Source organism: Leucopleurus acutus, assembly GCF_964270905.1.
Source record: "Leucopleurus acutus genome assembly, chromosome: 13".
NCBI classification, from domain to species: domain Eukaryota; kingdom Metazoa; phylum Chordata; class Mammalia; order Artiodactyla; family Delphinidae; genus Leucopleurus; species Leucopleurus acutus.
This window is the reverse complement of record NC_139155.1, coordinates 80,041,356-80,059,378: the sequence shown is the minus strand read 5'-3', so window position 1 is coordinate 80,059,378 and position 18,023 is coordinate 80,041,356. Positions and strand designations below refer to the sequence as shown.

At 43.1% G+C, this 18,023-nt stretch overlaps 1 protein-coding gene across 1 annotated transcript in view; it reads right to left on the bottom strand.

The window, feature by feature from the left end:
* Positions 1–18,023, bottom strand: part of SRRM4 (serine/arginine repetitive matrix 4) — a gene marked incomplete at both ends in the record, with an annotated part of 162,241 nt that overhangs the window by 38,123 nt on the left and 106,095 nt on the right. Inside the window, 2 exons of the mRNA XM_082853593.1 lie at positions 986–1,072; positions 10,619–10,765. Coding sequence (XP_082709719.1) covers positions 986–1,072; positions 10,619–10,765 — 234 coding nt within the window. The remainder of the gene's footprint in view (positions 1–985; positions 1,073–10,618; positions 10,766–18,023) is intronic.

Sequence of the window (18,023 nt, the reverse complement as noted above, 5' to 3'; positions counted from 1 at the left end):
GCAACTGAGGAGCCTGGAATCAAGTGTCTGTAGGTTCTGTCACCTCCTCTCTGAGACTTTATTTTCTCATCTCTAAAATGGGGATAACAGCTGTAAGAGAAATGAGTCATGGTGACTAGAGTTGACAATACTGTACTGCTAAGAGACTAGATCTTAAAAGATCTCATCACAAGAAAAACCATTGTAACTATATGAGGTGATGGATAGGTTAACCACAGTTACTGTGGTAATCATTTAGCAATATAAACATATGTCAAATCATGATGCTGTAACCTTGGACTAATACAATGTTATAGGTCAATTATATCTCAATAAAACTGGGAAATTTTTTTTTAATAAAATGGGGGGCTTCCCCAGTGGCGCAGTGGTTGAGTCTGCCTGCCGATGCAGGGGACACGGGTTTGTGCCCCGGTCCGGGAAGATCCCACATGCCGCGGAGCAGCTGGGCCCATGAGCCATGGCCGCTGAGCCTGCGCGTCCAGAGCCTGTGCTCCGCGACGGGAGAGGCCATAGCAGTGAGAGGCCCGCGTACCGCAAATAAATAAATAAATAAATAAATGGGGATAATAATGCCTGCCTGCTAGATCGTGGTCAAACGTAAAAGAGATCATGGAGATCACAGTACTTGGTACAGCCGCTCACATACGTGAGGTCTCCAAAAATAAATAAATAAGTAAATATTCATGGTCATAACTATGCTTCAGACTGGTCATTTACTATGTGCCAGACACTGAGACAGCTGCTTCCACATCCATTTTCTCACCTAATTCTCATAAAACCCCAAGAGGCGGATATTTCTACCATTTTATAGAAGTGGAAACAGGCTCAGAGAGGTGAAGTGACCTGTCTAAGGTCACACAGCTAGTTAAGAGGCATAGAGGGGATCTGAATCCCAGGGGAGTCACTGTCTGACTCCAAAGCCCTTATTACCCCTCTTTTGTCCATTCCCCCATCTTCAGTGTTCCATGTCCCTTGGGGCCCTCACCTCCTTCTCTTCTTCCGGGTAGCTTTCTTCTTTTTCTTCTTCCCCCTGGAGGAAGGGGGTGGCGTCAAGTGTTTGCCTTGGGAGGCACTGAGGGGAAAACAGAACTGGGTATTAGAGGACACAGGGCTCCCCAAACCCCCAATCAGGGCTGTTGCAGCTGGGAAAGGATCCAGTTCCTTGGAGGGTGAAGGACCCATAGTGAATACTTAATTACCATCTCACGGCTGATTTGGTTACACTTCAGATTAAATGCCTCAAATAAGGAGTTAATGCTGACCTAATGAGACAGATGCTGTACGTTACCAAACATCAATTGATTAGTTAAATCAGAGTTACAGAGGTTAACTGCTCCTTAATAGATTTATTATTGAATTTGCAAATGGCTCACCTTGGTAAATAAATCAGTTTTTAAATAATTAATCGGCAATTCAGCACCCTCTCTCCCCAATACAACGTGTCTGTAGTTCCTGCTGGAAATTAAATAGGAGGCAGAAGGTAGGTTAAGTAGCAGCTGATTATTAAAAGTATATTTGCCAAGGTCTAATGTAACAAGATACATTTCTCATATGGTTTCACGGAACCTCAAAAATCTCCACTCTTCAGGAATGATTATTTGCTGTTCAATTAAATTCAAAGGCTCAGGCTGCAGTTAAATGAAGTCAAGTTATCTCCTTTTATAATTGGGGCAGGCTCCAGGGATTTTTTTTTAAAGCACTATCCCATGGCAAAAAGATATGGTTTTGGATGAAAAACTGCTTGGGAATTGAAACATGCCAACCCAGCTGAACCTCTTCGGGAAAACAGATTATTAATAAAATGTTACTATCATTATTAGTAACAACACAGCTACCGTTTATTCACTTATTATGCACCAAATGTTTTATATACTTTGATGCTCACAAAAGCACTTTAAGGGTGTTACAATTTTTTTTAAACATCTTTATTGTAGTATAATTGTTTTACAATGGTGTGTTAGTTTCTGCTCTACAACAAACTGAATCAGCTATACATATACATATATCCCCATATCTCCGCCCTCTTGCGTCTCCCTCCCACCCTCCCTATCCCACCCCTCTAGGTGGTCACAAAGCACCAAGCTGATCTCCCTGTGCCATGCGGCTGCTTCCCACCAGCTATCTATTTTACATTTGGTAGTGTATATATGTCCATGCCACTCTCTCACTTCGTCCCAGCTTACCCTTCCCCCTCCCCGGGTCCTCAAGTCCATTCTCTACATCTGCGTCATTAGTCCTGTCCTGCCCCTAGGTTCTTCAGAACCATGTTTTTTTTTTTTTAGATTCTATATATATGTGTTAGCATACGGTATTTGTCTTTCTCTTTTTGACTTACTTCACTCTGTATGACAGACTCTAAGTCCATCCACCTCACTACAAATAACTCAATTTCGTTTCTTTTTATGGCTGAGTAATATTCCATTGTATATATGTGCCACATCTTCTTTATCCATTCATCTGTTGATGGACACTTAGGTTGCTTCCATGTCCTGGCTATTGTAAATAGTGCTGCAGTGAACATTGTGGTACATGACTCTTTTTGAATTATGGTTTTCTCAGGGTATATGCCCAGTAGCGGGATTGCTGGGTCATACGGTAGTTCTATTTTTAGTTTTTAAAGGAACCTCTATACTGTTCTCCATAGTGGCTGTATCAATCTATATTCCCACCAACAGTGCAAGAGTGTTCCCTTTTCTCCACACCCTCTCCAGCACTTGCTGTTTGTAGATTTTCTGATGATGCCCATTCTGACCAGTATGAGGTGTTACCTCATTGTAGTTTTGATTTGCATTTCTCTAATGATTAGTGATGTTGAGCAGCTTTTCATGTGCTTCTTGGCCATTTGTATGTCTTCTTTGGAGAAATGTCTGTTTAGGTCTTCTGCCCATTTTTTGATTGGGTTGTTTGTTTCCTTAATATTGAGCTGCATGAGCTGTTTATATATTTTGGAGATTAATCCTTTGTCTGTTGAGTCGTTTGCAAATATTTTCTCCCATTCTGAGAGTTGTGTTTTCATCTTGTTTATATTTTCCTTTGCTGTGCAAAAGCTTTAAAGATTCATTAGGTCCCATTTGTTTATTTTTGTTTTTATTTCCATTACTCTAGGAGGTGGATCAAAAAAGATCTTGCTGTGATTTATGTCAGAGTGTTCTTCCTATGTTTTCCTCTAAGAGTTTTATAGTGTCCGGTCTTACATTTAGGTCTCAAATCCATTTTGAGTTTATTTTTGTGTATGGTGTTAGGGAGAGTTCTAATTTCATATTTTTACATGTACCTGTACAGTTTTCCCAGCACCACTTAGTGAAGAGGCTGTCTTTCCTCCACTGTATATTCTTGCCTCCTTTATCAAAAATAAGGTGACCATATGTGCATGGGTTTATCTCTGGGCTTTCTATCCTATTCCATTGATCTATATTTCTGTTTTTGTGCCAGTACCATACTGTCTTGATGACTGTAGCTTTGTAGTATAGTCTGAAGTCCGGGAGCCTGATTCCTCCAGCTCTGTTTTTCTTTCTCAAGATTGCTTTGGCTATTTAGGGTCTTTTGTGTTTCCATACAAATTGTGAAATTTTTTGTTCTAGTTCTGTGAAAAATGCCATTGGTAGTTTGATAGGGATTGCACTGAATCTGTAGATTGCTTTGGGTAGTAGAGTCATTTTCACAATGTTGATTCTTCCAATCTAAGAACATGGTATATCTCTCCATCTGTTTGTATCATCTTTAATTTCTTTCAACAGTGTCTTATAGTTTTCTGCATACAGGTAGGTCTTTTGTCTCCTCAGGTAGGTTTATTCCTAGGTATTTTACTCTTTTTGTTGCAATGGTAAATGGGAGTGTTTCCTTAATTTCTCTTTCAGATTTTCCATCATTAGTGTATAGGAATGCAAGAGATTTCTGTGCATTAATTTTGTATCCTGCTACTCTACCAAATTCATTGATTAGCTCTAGCAGTTTTCTGGTGGCATCTTTAGGATTCTCTACATATAGCATCTTGTTATCTGCAAACAGTGACAGCTTTACTTCTTCTTTTCCGATTTGGATTTCTTTTATTTCTTTTTCTACTCTGATTGCTGTGGCTAAAACTTCCAAAACTATGTTGAATAATAGTGGTGAGAGTGGACAATCTTGTCTTTCTCCTGACCTTAGAGGAAATGGTTCAGTTTTTCACCACTGGGAATGATGTTGGCTGTGGGTTTGTCATATATGGCCTTTATTATACTGAGGTAAGTTCCCTCTATGCCTACCTTCTGGAGGGTTTTATCATAAGTGGGTGTCGAATTTTGTCAAAAGATTTTTCTGCATCTATTGAGATGATCATATGGTTTTCAGCCTTCAATTTGTTATATGGTGTATCACACTGACTGATCTGCATATATTGAAGAATCCTTGCATTCCTGGGATAAACCCCACTTGATCATGGTGTATGATCCTTTTAATGTGCTGTTGGACTCTGTTTGCTAGTATTTTGTCGAGGATTTTTGCATCTATGTTCATCAGTGATATTGGCCTGTAGTTTTCTTTCTTTGCGACATCTTTGTCTGGTTTTGGTATCAGGGTGATGGTGGCCTCGTAGAATGAGTTTGGGAGTGTTCCTCCCTCTGCTATATTTTGGAAGAGTTTGAGAAGGATAGGTGTTAGCTCTTCTCTAAATGTTTGATAGCATTCACCTGTGAAGCCATCTGGTCCTGGACTTTTGGTTGTTGGAAGATTTTAAATCACAGTTTCAATTTCAGTGCTTGTGACTGGTCTGTTTATATTTTCTATTTCTTCCTGGTTCAGTCTCGGAAGGTTGTGCTTTTTCAAGAATTTGTCCATTTCTTCTTTTCTAAGAATTTGTCCCGGTTGTCCATTTTACTGGCATATAGTTGCCTGTAGTTATCTCTCATGATCCTTTGTATTTCTGCCGTGTCAGTTGTTACTTCTCCTTTTTCATTTCTAATTTTGTTGATTTGAGTCTTCTCTCTTTTTGTCTTGATGAGTCTGGCTAATGGTTTATCAATTTTGTTTATCTTCTCAAAGAACCAGCTTTTAGTTTTATTGCTCTTTGCTATCATTTCCTTAGTTTTTTTTCATTTATTTCTGATCTGATCTTTATGATTTCTTTCCTTCTGCTAACGTTGGGGCTTTTTTGTTCTTCTTTCTCTAATTGTTTTAGGTGTAAGGTAAGGTTGTTTATTTGAGACGTTTCTTGTTTCTTGAGGTAGGATTGTGTTGCTATAAACTTCCCTTTTATTACTGCTTTTGCTGCATCCCATAGGTTTTGGGTTGTCGTGTTTTCATTGTCTTTTGTTTCTAAGTATTTTTTGATTTCTTCAGTGATCACTTCGTTATTAAGTAGTGTACTATTTAGCTTCCACGTGGTTGTATTTTTTACAGATTTTTTCCTGTAACTGATATCTAGTCTCATAGCATTGTGGTAGGAAAAGATACTTGATATGATTTCAATTTTCTTAAATTTACCAAGGCTTGATTTGTGACCCAAGATATGATCTATCCTGGAGAATGTTCCATGAGTACTGGAGAAGAAAATGTATTCTGTTGTTTTTGGATGGACTGTCCTATAAATATCAATTAAGTCCATCTTGTTTAATGTATCATTTAAAGCTTGTGTTTCCTTATTTATTTTCATTTTGGATCTGTCCGTTGGTGAAAGTGTTAAAGTCCCCTACTATGATTGTGTTACTGTCAATTTCCCATTTTATGGCTGTTAACATTTGCCTTATGTATTGAGGTGTTCCTCTGTTGGGTGAATAAATATTTACAACTGTTATATCTTCTTCTTGGATTGATCCCTTGATCATTATGTAGTGTCCTTCTTTGTCTTTTGTAATAATCTTTATTTTAAAGTCTATTTTGTCTGATATGTGATTGCTACTCCAGCTTTCTTTTGATTTCCATTTGCATGGAATATCTTTTTCCATCCCCTCACTTTCAGTCTGTATGTGTCCCTAGGTCTGAAGTGGGTCTCTTGTAGACAGCATATATATGGGTCTTGTTATTGTATCCATTTAGCCGGTCTATGTCTTTTGGTGGGAGCATTTAATCCATTTACATTTAAGGTAATTATCGATATGTATATTCCTATTACCATTTTCTTAACTGTTTTGGGTTTGTTATTGAAGGTCTTTTCCTTCTCTTGTGTTTCCTGCCTAGAGAAATTCCTTTAGCATTTGTTGAAAAGCTGGTTTGGTGGTGCTGAATTCTCTTAGCTTTTGCTTGTCTGTAAAGGTTTTAATTTCTCCGTCAGATCTGAATGAGATCCTTGCTGGGTAGAGTAATCTTGGTTGTAGGTTTTTCCCTTCACCACTTTAAATATGTCTTGCCACTCCCTTCTGGCTTGCAGAGTTTCTGTTGAAAGATCAGCTGTTAACCTTATGGGGATTCCCCTGTGTGCTATTTGTTGCTTTTCCCTTGCTGCTTTTAATATTTTTTCTTTGTATTTAATTTTTGATAGTTTGATTAATATGTGCCTTGGCGTGTTTCTCCTTGGATTTATCCTGTACGGGACTCTCTGTGCTTCCTGGACTTGATTATTTCCTTTCCCATATTAGGGGAAGTTTTCAAGTATAATTTCTTCGAATATTTTCTCCGTCTGTTTCTTTCTCTCGTCTTCTTCTGGCACCACTATAATTCGAATGTTGGTGTGTTTAATATTGTCTCAGAGGTCTCTAAGACTGTCCTCAATTCTTTTCATTCTTTTTTCTTTATTCTGCTCTGTGGTAGTTATTTCCACTATTTTATCTTCCAGGTCACTTCTCCATTCTTCTGCCTCAGTTACTCTGCTATTGATTCCTTCTAGAGAATTTTTAATTTTATTTATTGTGCTGTTCATCATTGTTCGTTTGCTCTTTAGTTCTTCTAGGTCCTTGTTAAACGTTTCTTGTATTTTCTCCATTCTATTTCCAAGATTTTGGATTATCTTTACTATCATTACTCTGAATTCTTTTTCAGGTAGACTGCTTATTTCCTCTTCATTTGTTAGGTCTGGTGGGTTTTTATCTTGCTCCTTCATCTGCTGTGTATTTCTCTGTCTTCTCATTTTGTTTAAATTACTGTGTTTGGGGTCTCCTTTTTGCAGGCTGCAGGTTCATAGTTCCTGTTGTTTTTGGTGTTGGCCCCCAGTGGCTAAGGTTGGTTCAGTGGGTTGTGTAGGCTTCCTGGTGGAGGGGACTGGTGCCTGTGCTCTGGTGGATGAGGCTGGATCTTGTCTTTCTGGTGGGCAGGACTGCATCCAGTGGTGTGTTTTGGGGTGTTTGTGACCTTAGTATGATTTTAGGCAGCCTCTCTGCTAATGGGTGGGGTTGTGTTCCTGTCTTGCTAGTTGTTTGGCATAGGGTGTCCAGCACTGTAGTTTGCTGGTTGTTGAGTGGAGCTGGGTCTTAGCATTGAGATGGAGATCTCTGGGAGAGCTTTCGCCATTTGATATTACATGGAGCCGGGAGTCTCTGGTGGACCAATGTCCTGAACTCAGCTCTCCCACCTCAGAGGCACAGGCCTGACACCTGGCCGGAGCACCAAGACCCTGTCAGCCACACAGCGGCAGCTCTGTCCCTCACTGCGCCTCCTGGGTCATGGCCTGCTGCTGCTGAGCCTCTGTCCTGCTTCTACCTGTGGTAACCCAACAGGAGCACGGGCAAGCGGACGGTCTCGAGAGGGTCTGCTGCTGAATGCTGGCCAGCCTCGTTCTCGTCCCTCGTCCCGGCAGCAATCCAGCAGCTGCAGTCGGGTTTCCTTTCTAACAAATCCTAAAGGGGTACTCAGATGACACCTTGTAGAACTTTCTGGGGATCAGGGTCAAAGAGCCTGTTAACATAGTGGCGACTGCTAGCTGTTACTTCCGAAAGGACGCTCGTGCGGATTGGGGTCTCCGTCAGGCACGCCATCTTGGTGCTATGATTTTTACTGTCTCGTTCTACAGGCTAAGAAAACCAGGCTCAAGAGAGTTGAGCTGTCTTGCTCACAGCTGCACAGTAAGGAAGTATCCGAGCTGGAACTTGAATCGAGGCCTGTGTGATTCCCAGCCTGAGAGCCTTCCCATGAAACCAGCTGCCTTTTCACACTTGTTTGTGTGGCTGAGCTTTCGGAAGCTTCTCAACTCTTTACAAAACATCATAAAATGCTGCCATGATTAATTACATTCTAAGAATCTGGTACTTACAGTTAGTAGAAAACAACGATACAGTGATTAGAATATATGTTAAGGTCTCCGCATTGTCAGCCAATACAAATCATATAGCCATATCTAGAACAGTTTCAAGAGAGTCACTTTTAGCAGGTTAAAAATTAAAATCATAGGGACTAAGTACCTAGCTCGTTAACTACACTTACGTGTTATATAAAGCACAGAACACAGCACACATACCCGGGAAGCAAACAGGCCTCTCGTGTAAGCACGGTAAGCCACTTCCAAATTTTTCCTTCAACGAGGGATTGACACAGAGTAAGAGCCTAATAAACATTTGTTGAGTGACCAAATGAGGGATGAATGGATGAAATAATTTAGACACGTGTTAAATCATCTTGTTTCATATAAACACTTCCCAGTGTAACAGCTGCTAGGAATTTGAGAAAAACTGAAAACATTTAAGGCATAAATGCTTAAGGAGAAAGAAAAGACCTTTTAAAAATGTGTCTTATAAAATAGAGAAAGATTTTATTGTTTCTGTCAATTACTGTCACTTCATTCTCATACCCCAGGGTCTCAGGGGAGCAAGGTTTGGGAACCACTATCCTAAACTCAGATTTAAGTGATGAGATAAAACCCAAAAGCCCTACAGAGAAAGACAAATATCATATGATATCATTTATTTGTGGAATCTAAGAAAATGATACAAATGAACTTATTTACAAAACAGAAATAGGCTCACAAACATAGAAAACAAACATGGAGTGGGGTGGGAGGGGGGAGATAAATGAGGAGTTTGGGATTAACATATACACACTATATATAAAATAGGTAAACAACAGGGACCTACTGTATAGCACAGGAAACTAGACTCAATATCTTGTAGTAACCTACAATGGAAAAGAATCTGAAAAAGAATATATATATCTGAATCGCTTTACTGTACACTTGAAACTAAAACAACTTTGCAAATTAACTATACCTCAAAAAAAAATACTGGTAGAAAAAAAAAAGCCCTTGAATCTGGATGGATTTGATGTCTGTGAGGGGGGTAATTAACCCCCTCCCTAAATCCCAAATGCCTTTCCTCTACGTCTTTTCCATGCACCAGTCTCCCGGGTATGCCCTTGAACACAGTGGGGCGGTAGGGCCAGAATAGTGGTTAAGTGCACCACAGTGACATAAGGGGCGGTTAAACACGCAGCAGTTAAGTATGCAGCGGTCACATATACAGTGGTTCACTACACAGTGGTCAGATACGCGGAGGGGAAGTATGCAGCCATGAAGAATGCTGGCTCCAGAAACGGACACACTTGGATTTGAACTACTGCTCTGTTACTTCCTAGCTGGGAGGCCTCTATGAGTATCACTTTCATCATCTGTAAGATGGGTATAAAACATGAGACCTGTGTCCTAAGTTCGTTACAAGGAACGAGGGAGCTTACTTATGCGATGTGCCCTGGACCAGCACGGAGCAAGTTACAGTAAATGTAGTGTCTATTATTATAATTATTATGATTTTGATTATCACTAGCAATAGGTTTATCATCAATATTGTGGTTTTTACTCACGTCAGAGAGCAGGTCACAGATAGGGGAAGGGAGCAAGGGGCCTGTACACTCTACAATCGAATGGACGACACGGCATCATTTTTAGATTATCATGTCCAGAACCTTCTCTTTCGGCTCCGTGAGACTCCAACTAGCATCTTAAGGTCCTCTTATATACCAGGCTCACTGTCAGAATCTGTGCACACCTGATCTGATTTAATCTTCACTCGACTTTGAGAATTAGATCTCAATATCCCCATTTTATAGTTGTGAAAACTGAGGCTCACACAAGAAAACAAACTTGCCCAAGGTCACTCAGTTAGTAAGTGATGGTGTGCAGGTTTGAACGCAAGTCCCTACAACACACCAAGTCCCCTTTGGCTGTCTAGGAGTCAATGTTTTGAAAGCATGTAAATTCCCTTCCCCTCCCCTTCTCTCTCCATCTCCTTCAGCCTCTTATGGAAACAACATTTTTTTTTTCTGTTTCCTGGGGAAAATCCTCCAGAACCGATGTTGAACTTCACTTCTTCAAGCTGATAGGATTAACTGTTTCCCCCGCATTGAAATCACGGCCTAACTAACTAAAGCCTGTAGCTAGCCTGGGTAGAGGGCACCCTGGGTGGAGAAGCAGACTTCATCCATGAAAGCTGCTCTGGCTTCCTAAGCCACTGCCTCAGGATTCAGGCTTTTAACTAGAGACTCCTGTTCGTAAGTCTCAGGGGTCTATGAGTCCTCTGAAAAGGTACACAGAACTTGGGGAGTATTCTTGGCATTCATAGCTTCCATCTAATTCTCAGATGGGTTTTGATCTGACTTAAGGATCTCAAAGAGGAACTTGCAAAAGCGAGAGAGGAAGAGTGGTCAGAGAGACAAACTTCATTTCTCCAACCTCAAGTTGAACTTCCCTGTTAGATTGAAGAGGGGAGCGGGGGCAGGGTCTCACCTGTGTGCTCTGGCAGGACTGGCCTCCTGGCAGGCTTTGCCTCTCTCCCAGCTGTTGGAGCCCAAGACCTCAGTGGCCAGAGGCTGGCTCAGCTTTTCCGAGGGTCCATCCTGAGCTGGGACCATGGGGCTGCTTTGGGGTTCTGTCCTATAGGGGAGGAAATAAGGAGGCAAAAGTGTTAGGATATGACAGAGATTCTTACTGTTCATCAAACATTCATAGATGTCAGAATATTTCCAACCTCCCTCGGAGTTAAGTTGGGGCCATATCATCATCAAGGGTCAGTGGTCTCTGAATGGGAGTGATAAGTATTGTTTCCAGTTTGAGGCAGTTAAGATCTGTGTGTCATCTCCAGCTCTCTCTCCCTCTGTCACAGTGACTTTGGAGGCCACACATTCCAAAAGGTGAAGCTACTTGATGGAGGAGAGATGCCTGGACCACGTCAGACTTTGCATGACAGAAATAAGCCTTAGTTAGGTTAAGCCACTGAGGTTTAGGGACTTACTTGTTACTGCAGCATAGCCTAGCCTAACCTGATTGAATCACAGGAAGAGGCTGGAAACCAGCATTTTACTTCCTTCCTCAAGACTTAACTGGAGGCCAAAGCAGTATAGGATTAGTTCAAACTCTCCTTTGCCATTTCGATCCCACTTTTCTGCCTTATCTGTGTATGGCACAGAGACAGCTTCATTTAAACACTACCTTCACGATTTAGTAACTCTAGGTCCTGGGATCAGTCCCTCAACCTCTCTGAGCTGCAGTTTCCTCAACTATAAAATAGGGAATAATATCAGCCCATATATTGTTGAGTTGTTGTGAAGATAAAATGAGATAATGCAAGCAAACAGGAAGGCCTAAGAAATATCACTGCCCTTTCCCTTTACTTCTCTGTGAACCAAAGCTCCCATTTGGTGTCCTTAGCAGGTGTGAGCATGCCTACTTGGGACGGCAGTTCCCATGAAGGCCTGAAGTTCTCTTCTCTGCCTCTGAGATGAGGTCCAAATAACACAGGGAAATTACCTGCGTCCCACCTCCTTCTCTGAGTCCCAGAGAGGGAAAGGAAGTTGCTTAGTTACTCAGTCTTTGAAGAAGCTGTCACTCAAGTCTCCTGGCTCCTGTCATTCAGTCAGGAGTCTGAGAACCACAGGTGGATCTGGCCCCATCCAGCGAGCATCCCAGCCTGCTCACCCTGCCTGCAAATCCCAGGTCAAGCATTGATCAAAGGCATTAGCATTTCTCCTGCACCGAGTTCCTGCAGCCAGCGCATCAAGATTGGTTTTATGACTCAGGATGAATACATTTGATAAGCCCCCTGCTCCTTCGGGCTGCCAGGAGCGCAGGCCAAGCCTGGTCAATATTGAAGGAAGGGCAGCAAAACACATCCTTCTCTGTCAGCCGCTGATCGCTGCATCTTTAGAAGCAGAGCTGGGGGATACTTCAAGCCCAGGAAGGATGGAGATTCTAGTCGGGTCTGTCCAGCCCTCCTCACTGCCAACTCCATGCTACCAGAACTCCAGTTTTCCCTACACCTCCCTGCAGCCCTTCTTCCACGATGAGGGTTCCATTTCCATGCCTGCGTTCCCTCCAGTCTATCTGTGTGGAATGCTGCCCTGGCTCTTTTCAGATAACTCAAAGCTTGCAGTTTCTGCCCAGCCTCCAGCAAGGTTTGCCTCTTGCCACACTTGTCCTAGCCAAGGCTAACCCAACATTCACGAACGCCTATTCCCTGAGTGCATGCAGTGTGTCCAGGCCAGTTCTAAGACCGGCGATGCAGTGAACAAGACACAGGTGTTCCCTGAGATCGTGGAGTTTAGATTACAGATGGAAAAGCAGGTAATAAACACAAAGAAAGTAACAATATGGCTTATTTGTTGGTAATAACTTATGGAGAGAATAAATCAGTGGAATGGGGCTAGGAAATGGAGCGGGTGACTGTTATTTCGTATACAGTAATCAGGGAAGGCCTTTCTTAGGAAGTAACAAGAGAGTGGAGACTTGAAGGATCAGAGACTAACCTTGCAGTTTGTGTTGGTTTTAAAATGTGTTCACAAATTCTTTGACACTCATACCATCAAAAGCTGAATCCTAGAAGATGTGGTACATATATGATGGAATACTACTCAGCCATAAAGAAGAATGAAATAGTGCCTTCTGCAGCAACATGGATGGACCTAGAGATTACCATACTAAGTGAAGTAAGTCAGACAGAGAAAGAGAAATATCATATGATACCACTTATATGTGGAATCTAAAACACCCGATACAAATAAACTTAGTTACAAAACAGAAATAGACTCACAGACATAGAAAACAAACTTACGGTTACCAAAGGGGAAAGCGGGGGGAGGGAAAATTAGGAGTTTGGGAGTAACAGATACACACTACTATATAGAAAAGAGATAAACAGCAAGAACCTACTGTATGGCACGGGGAACTATACTCAATATTTTGTAATAACCTATTTGGGAAAATAATCTGAAAAAGAATATCTATATGTGTGTGTGTGTGTGTGTGTGTGTGTGTGTGTGTGTGTGTGTGTACACACACACACATATGATGGAATCACTTTGCTGTACACCTGAAACTAACACAATATTGTAAGTCAATTATACTTCAAAACAAAATAAATAAATTTTAAAAAGAGAAAAAAAAAAAAAGCTGAAGCCTAACTTCCCTCCCTGTGAATACTGGATGGGCTAGTGACTCACTTTTAATGAACAGACTGAATTAAAAGTGATGAGATGTGACTTCCAAGACGAGGTCATGAAGGCAACTTCTGCCTCTTCCTCTTGGATTGATCACTTTGAGGGAAGCTGGTCGCCATGTTGTGAGGACACTTAAGCAGCCCTGTGGAGACGCCCATGTGACAGAACTGAGGCCTCCTGCCAACAGCCAGCACTATCAGCCATGTGACTGAGCCACCCTGGAAGTGGGTCCTCCGGCCGCAGTCAAGCCTTCAGATAAGACAGCAGCCGTGGCTGACATCTGACCACCATCTCATGAGAGTGGTGAGTGAGTCAGTCACCCAGCCAAACTCTTGACTCACAGAAACTGCAAAACATAACTGTTTATTGTTGTTTTAAGCCACAAAGATTTGGAGTATTTTGTTGCTCAGTAATATACAACTTCTATACAGGTATCCACAATCAGTGGAAGTATGTTCTAGGCAGAAGGAATAGCAAGTTCAAAGACACTTGGCATATACAAGGAATAGCAAGCAGGGGTTAGAGTGATAAGAGGACAGATCAGAGATGAGGTCTTTGATGGGACCTAGGAATCTGTATTCTTAAAAAGTTCCTTGGGGGCCTCTGATACTGTGCCAGGTTTAGCAAAGCCTGGACTACATAGGTCATGGAAGACCTTTGGGTCCCATGCGGCTGAGATGGGTGATGTGGTCTGGCTTACATTTCAGAAGGTTCTCTCCACGGGCTTCGGACACTCAAAGGAAGGGAAGAAAGAGATCGGGAGACTACTGCAATGACTTAGTGATCAGCGAGTTTATCAGTGCATGCGTATTGCCCAGCAGAGTCTTGAGTTGGACACACACACAAGAATGGAATTTTGGACTTTCTGGGGCATTACAGGAAACCAAGACACAAATATGTGCCTGAGGCAACCTTGCACTAGGCAGAAACTGAGTCGACGTGAGGAGTTTGGCAGTGAATAAATACATGACAAATAGTGCTGCCATTGGATGGAAGGTCTCAGTGACTTGTGCTAATAGAGGCGTGGGTTATCGCCAGTGCAGGGAAAGCTGGGGGATACTACTGCCAGGCACTGGCGGACAAAGCTTAAGGCAGGGACAGTGCCTCACCCATCGCTGCCAGCAGCAGGGTGGAGAATCAGGGATGGAAACCCTGACAATGGTTTGATGAGGAGAGCGGTATAATGGAGCTGCTGCAGCTTTTAGCTTAGCTTGACACTCCCTGATGTGGTAGTTCTTTTTTTCCCCAATAGCACTGGCTTCCCCTTCCTGGTGTTGGGTACCTCACCTGGGATTATAACACAAACAAAAACAGAACTGATTCTACCAGGCTGACAGGGAGTGGTGAGGGAAAGATGAAAGGAATCCTTCCTAATGTAACATTTAAGATTGTTTAAATGTGTTCTAATACTTTGCTTTTTAGCTTTTTTAAAACTGAAAGAGAGTCAGGGATCATGTAGTCCAGGCTCTGCTAAACATGGCACAGTATCAGAGGCCCCTTAAGGAACTTTAAAAAATACAGATTCCTAGGCCCCATCATAGCCATAATAAATCAGAGTCTCCAAGGGTGAAACGTGGGAACCTGCAACTTAAAGAAACATCCCAGGTAGTTCACCTTCTATCAGGTCAAGAATAAATCCAAACTGATTACTGGGATTAAAAGGCTCTGAATGACCTGGCCTCTGACCCTCTAGACCCCATCTCCTACCTCCTCCCCGTCCCTTACTCTGCTTTGGCCACATGGCCTTCTTGCTGCTCCTCAGAAGGAACAGGGCCCTTACTCAGAGGCTTTGCTCTTTCTGTTCCCTCCACCTGGTATGCTGTTCCTCCTCCAGCTATCTGCATGGCCGGCTCCTTCTTTTCACTCAAATGTCACCTCCTCGGAGAAGCCCTCCCTTATCCCCTTATGTAATCGTGCTCCTCTCATCACTGGCCACCGTCACAGTGGCCTGCTGTGCCTTCCCTCCTTCACAGTACTTGTTACTATTTGAAATGACCATTTTACATGTTTATTTGCTAACCGTTTGTCTTCTGGACTAGAATGTAAGCTTCCTGAGTGTGGGAACTAGTCTCTTCTCTCACCACCGAATCCCCAAGGATCTAGTGCCTGGCATAGACAATGCCTCCTTACTCAGGAAGCATTTGTTGAATGAATGAATTTACAGATCAATTCTGATGACCAATCTCATGTGAGAACCACAGGTCAGATGCAACCTCTCCTCACATATAAAGAAGCAGAGGTCCAGGGAGAAGGACCAGTCTGAGGCCACACAGCACTTCAGTGGACTCAGACCTCAGCCATGGTACCTCCACCCCCTTAGCCCCACCCATCTTCCTTCTTTGCCTCCAGCTTTGCATCTTTGCAGGGCTTTAAGAAAAATTCTGTGTCCCATCCTTGCTGAGGAGTACAGGCAGCTGCCTCGTTTTTTCCACGCAGCTCTTTGATGTTGCATTAAAAAAAAATACTTAAAAGAAGGCGAGCTCTTCAGGGGACGGCTAAAACAGTGAAGTCAAGGGCCAGTGCACTCCACTTCACAGAAGGAGGGAGGGAGGCACAAGTGCTGCATTCCTCAAGGCCTCCCGCTCAGTTCCTGCTAATCAGCGACCTGGAGCTTAGATGCTGCTCTCCGTAGTCATGGCAACCAGCAGATTCACAGCCTGTGATAAGAGGGCTGAACTTTCTGCAAAACTCTCCAAGATGACTGGCTCCCTAGCTGCTTCCCTGCTTCCCCCATCAAAGCTCCTGACTCCAACAAAGTGTTCACTCAGCCGGTTGGGTGCCTCGAGCACTAGTGTGAGTTAAACACCGTTTGGGGAATCAGAGACAAACAACGGTGGAGGGGAGTGAGGACGCCGGCCCCTGCCCACCTCTGTGCAGAATGAGGAAACTGAGGTCCCAAGAAGACAGGAGTCTTGCCCAAAGCCCCAGGGCGACCCACGTCAGAGCTTCAGCTTGAACTGTGGCCTTCTGACCCCCAGTCCAGTACTCTTCCCACGTCCTTTGATCAAAACAACAGCTGGCATTTATCAAGCACCTACTCCGTGCCAGACACCGGGCTAAGCCCTTCTCTGCGTCGTCTCATGTAAGCTTCCAAAGAAACCCAGGAGCAGGCATGGCCACCCCCACTGTACAGATGGAGAAATTGAGACCCAGGGGTAGTAAATGGCAAGAGCACCAGAGGCCCTGCTTGTTTATGAGAATCAGCTGAGAAAAAAGGAGAGCAATCTGGAAAACACTTTGAAAATATAAGGAAGTAATAAGTGGGGGCATAGGGTGAATGTTAGTAATTTCCCTGTACGACAGGGATTTTTGCCTCATGTGTTTGCCTCTGGCCTGAACCTTACATTCCACAAATACAAGTGGCACTTGGCCATTAGATTCGGGACATCCCTGACACTTACTTTCCCCATCCCACTAACAGCTTCTCCTGGGTGCAGAACACTTGCAAATCCAGCGTCTCAACAGATGCTGACACGGCTCTCGGTGAGGTACTCAGTTTGGTGAACTTATCCCCATTACTCACACGAAGACACTGAGACCCGGGGAGGCAAAGGAACTTGCTTCCCATCCAAGATTCTTGTTCTACACTTGCATCCAGGGCTGTGAATGATCCGCCCTTGTCCCTGCACTTAGCCAGACACCTACTGTCTCCCCGTTTCAGTAGACAATGAAGGCGCAGACCCTCAGCTCACGAGTCCAGCAGAGAACCCAAGGTTTATCGCTGGGCTGAGCCAGCCCTTGGGGAAGATGGATTTGGCTAATTTGTGCCTTGGCTACTGGGGCTTCAGTCTGGGTCCTGTTAATATCCCGGCCTGACGTCTCAGTACCAAGGCCTTTTCAAGGTTAATTAAGCCTGGTTGGGGATCCTCTGAGGGAGCTGTGATTCTTTGAGCTTTGCTATCACGATTGGAAACAGTGTAGGAGCTTGGGGGAAGATCAGGGATTCCAGACAGCCACCGTGGGAGGCATCATCTGGATGTGGGAGCCACGATGCTCAGCTTAGTAAGAACTGAATGAGAAAGAAAACAAGTTTTATGAGGCTGGCATTTCCCTCATTATTTCATTCATTTATTCAACAGCTGTTTACTGAACGCCTACTTGGTATCAGATTTCAAGGACCCAAAAGTAACTAAAACTTATCTGTGTCCTCAAGGAATTTCTAGCCTGGAAGAGGAACACTGATTCCTCACCTGGGGATTACAATATGGTATAGTCAGTTCTCTGATGGAGAGAAGCTCAGAGAACCATGGAACCACAGAAAGAGCATCTAATCCAGCCTGGGGAACATGGGCAGGTGGCTGTGAAAAGTCTCCTAAAAGATATACGAAAATTGGTCATGTGCAAAGGCCAGGCACCGAGACACAGCAATGGACTTCAAGGAACTGCAGAGGAAGTAGTAAGTTGGAAGAGATAGTTGGGGTGGAGGATGGAAGGTAAGAGTTGAGACTGGCTTATTTCACTTAGCATAATGCCCTCAAGGTCCATCCATGTTGTTACAAATGGCAGGGTTTCCTTCTTTTTATGGCTGAATTCCATTTCACCTATCTATCTATCTATATATCTATCAGATACATATATGATATATATCACATTGTCTTTATCCATGGACACTTAGGTTGTTTCCATGCCTTGGCTACTGTAAATAATGCTGCAATGAATGTGGGAGAGCAGAAAAAACAGGAGCTGAGACTAAGGAGGTA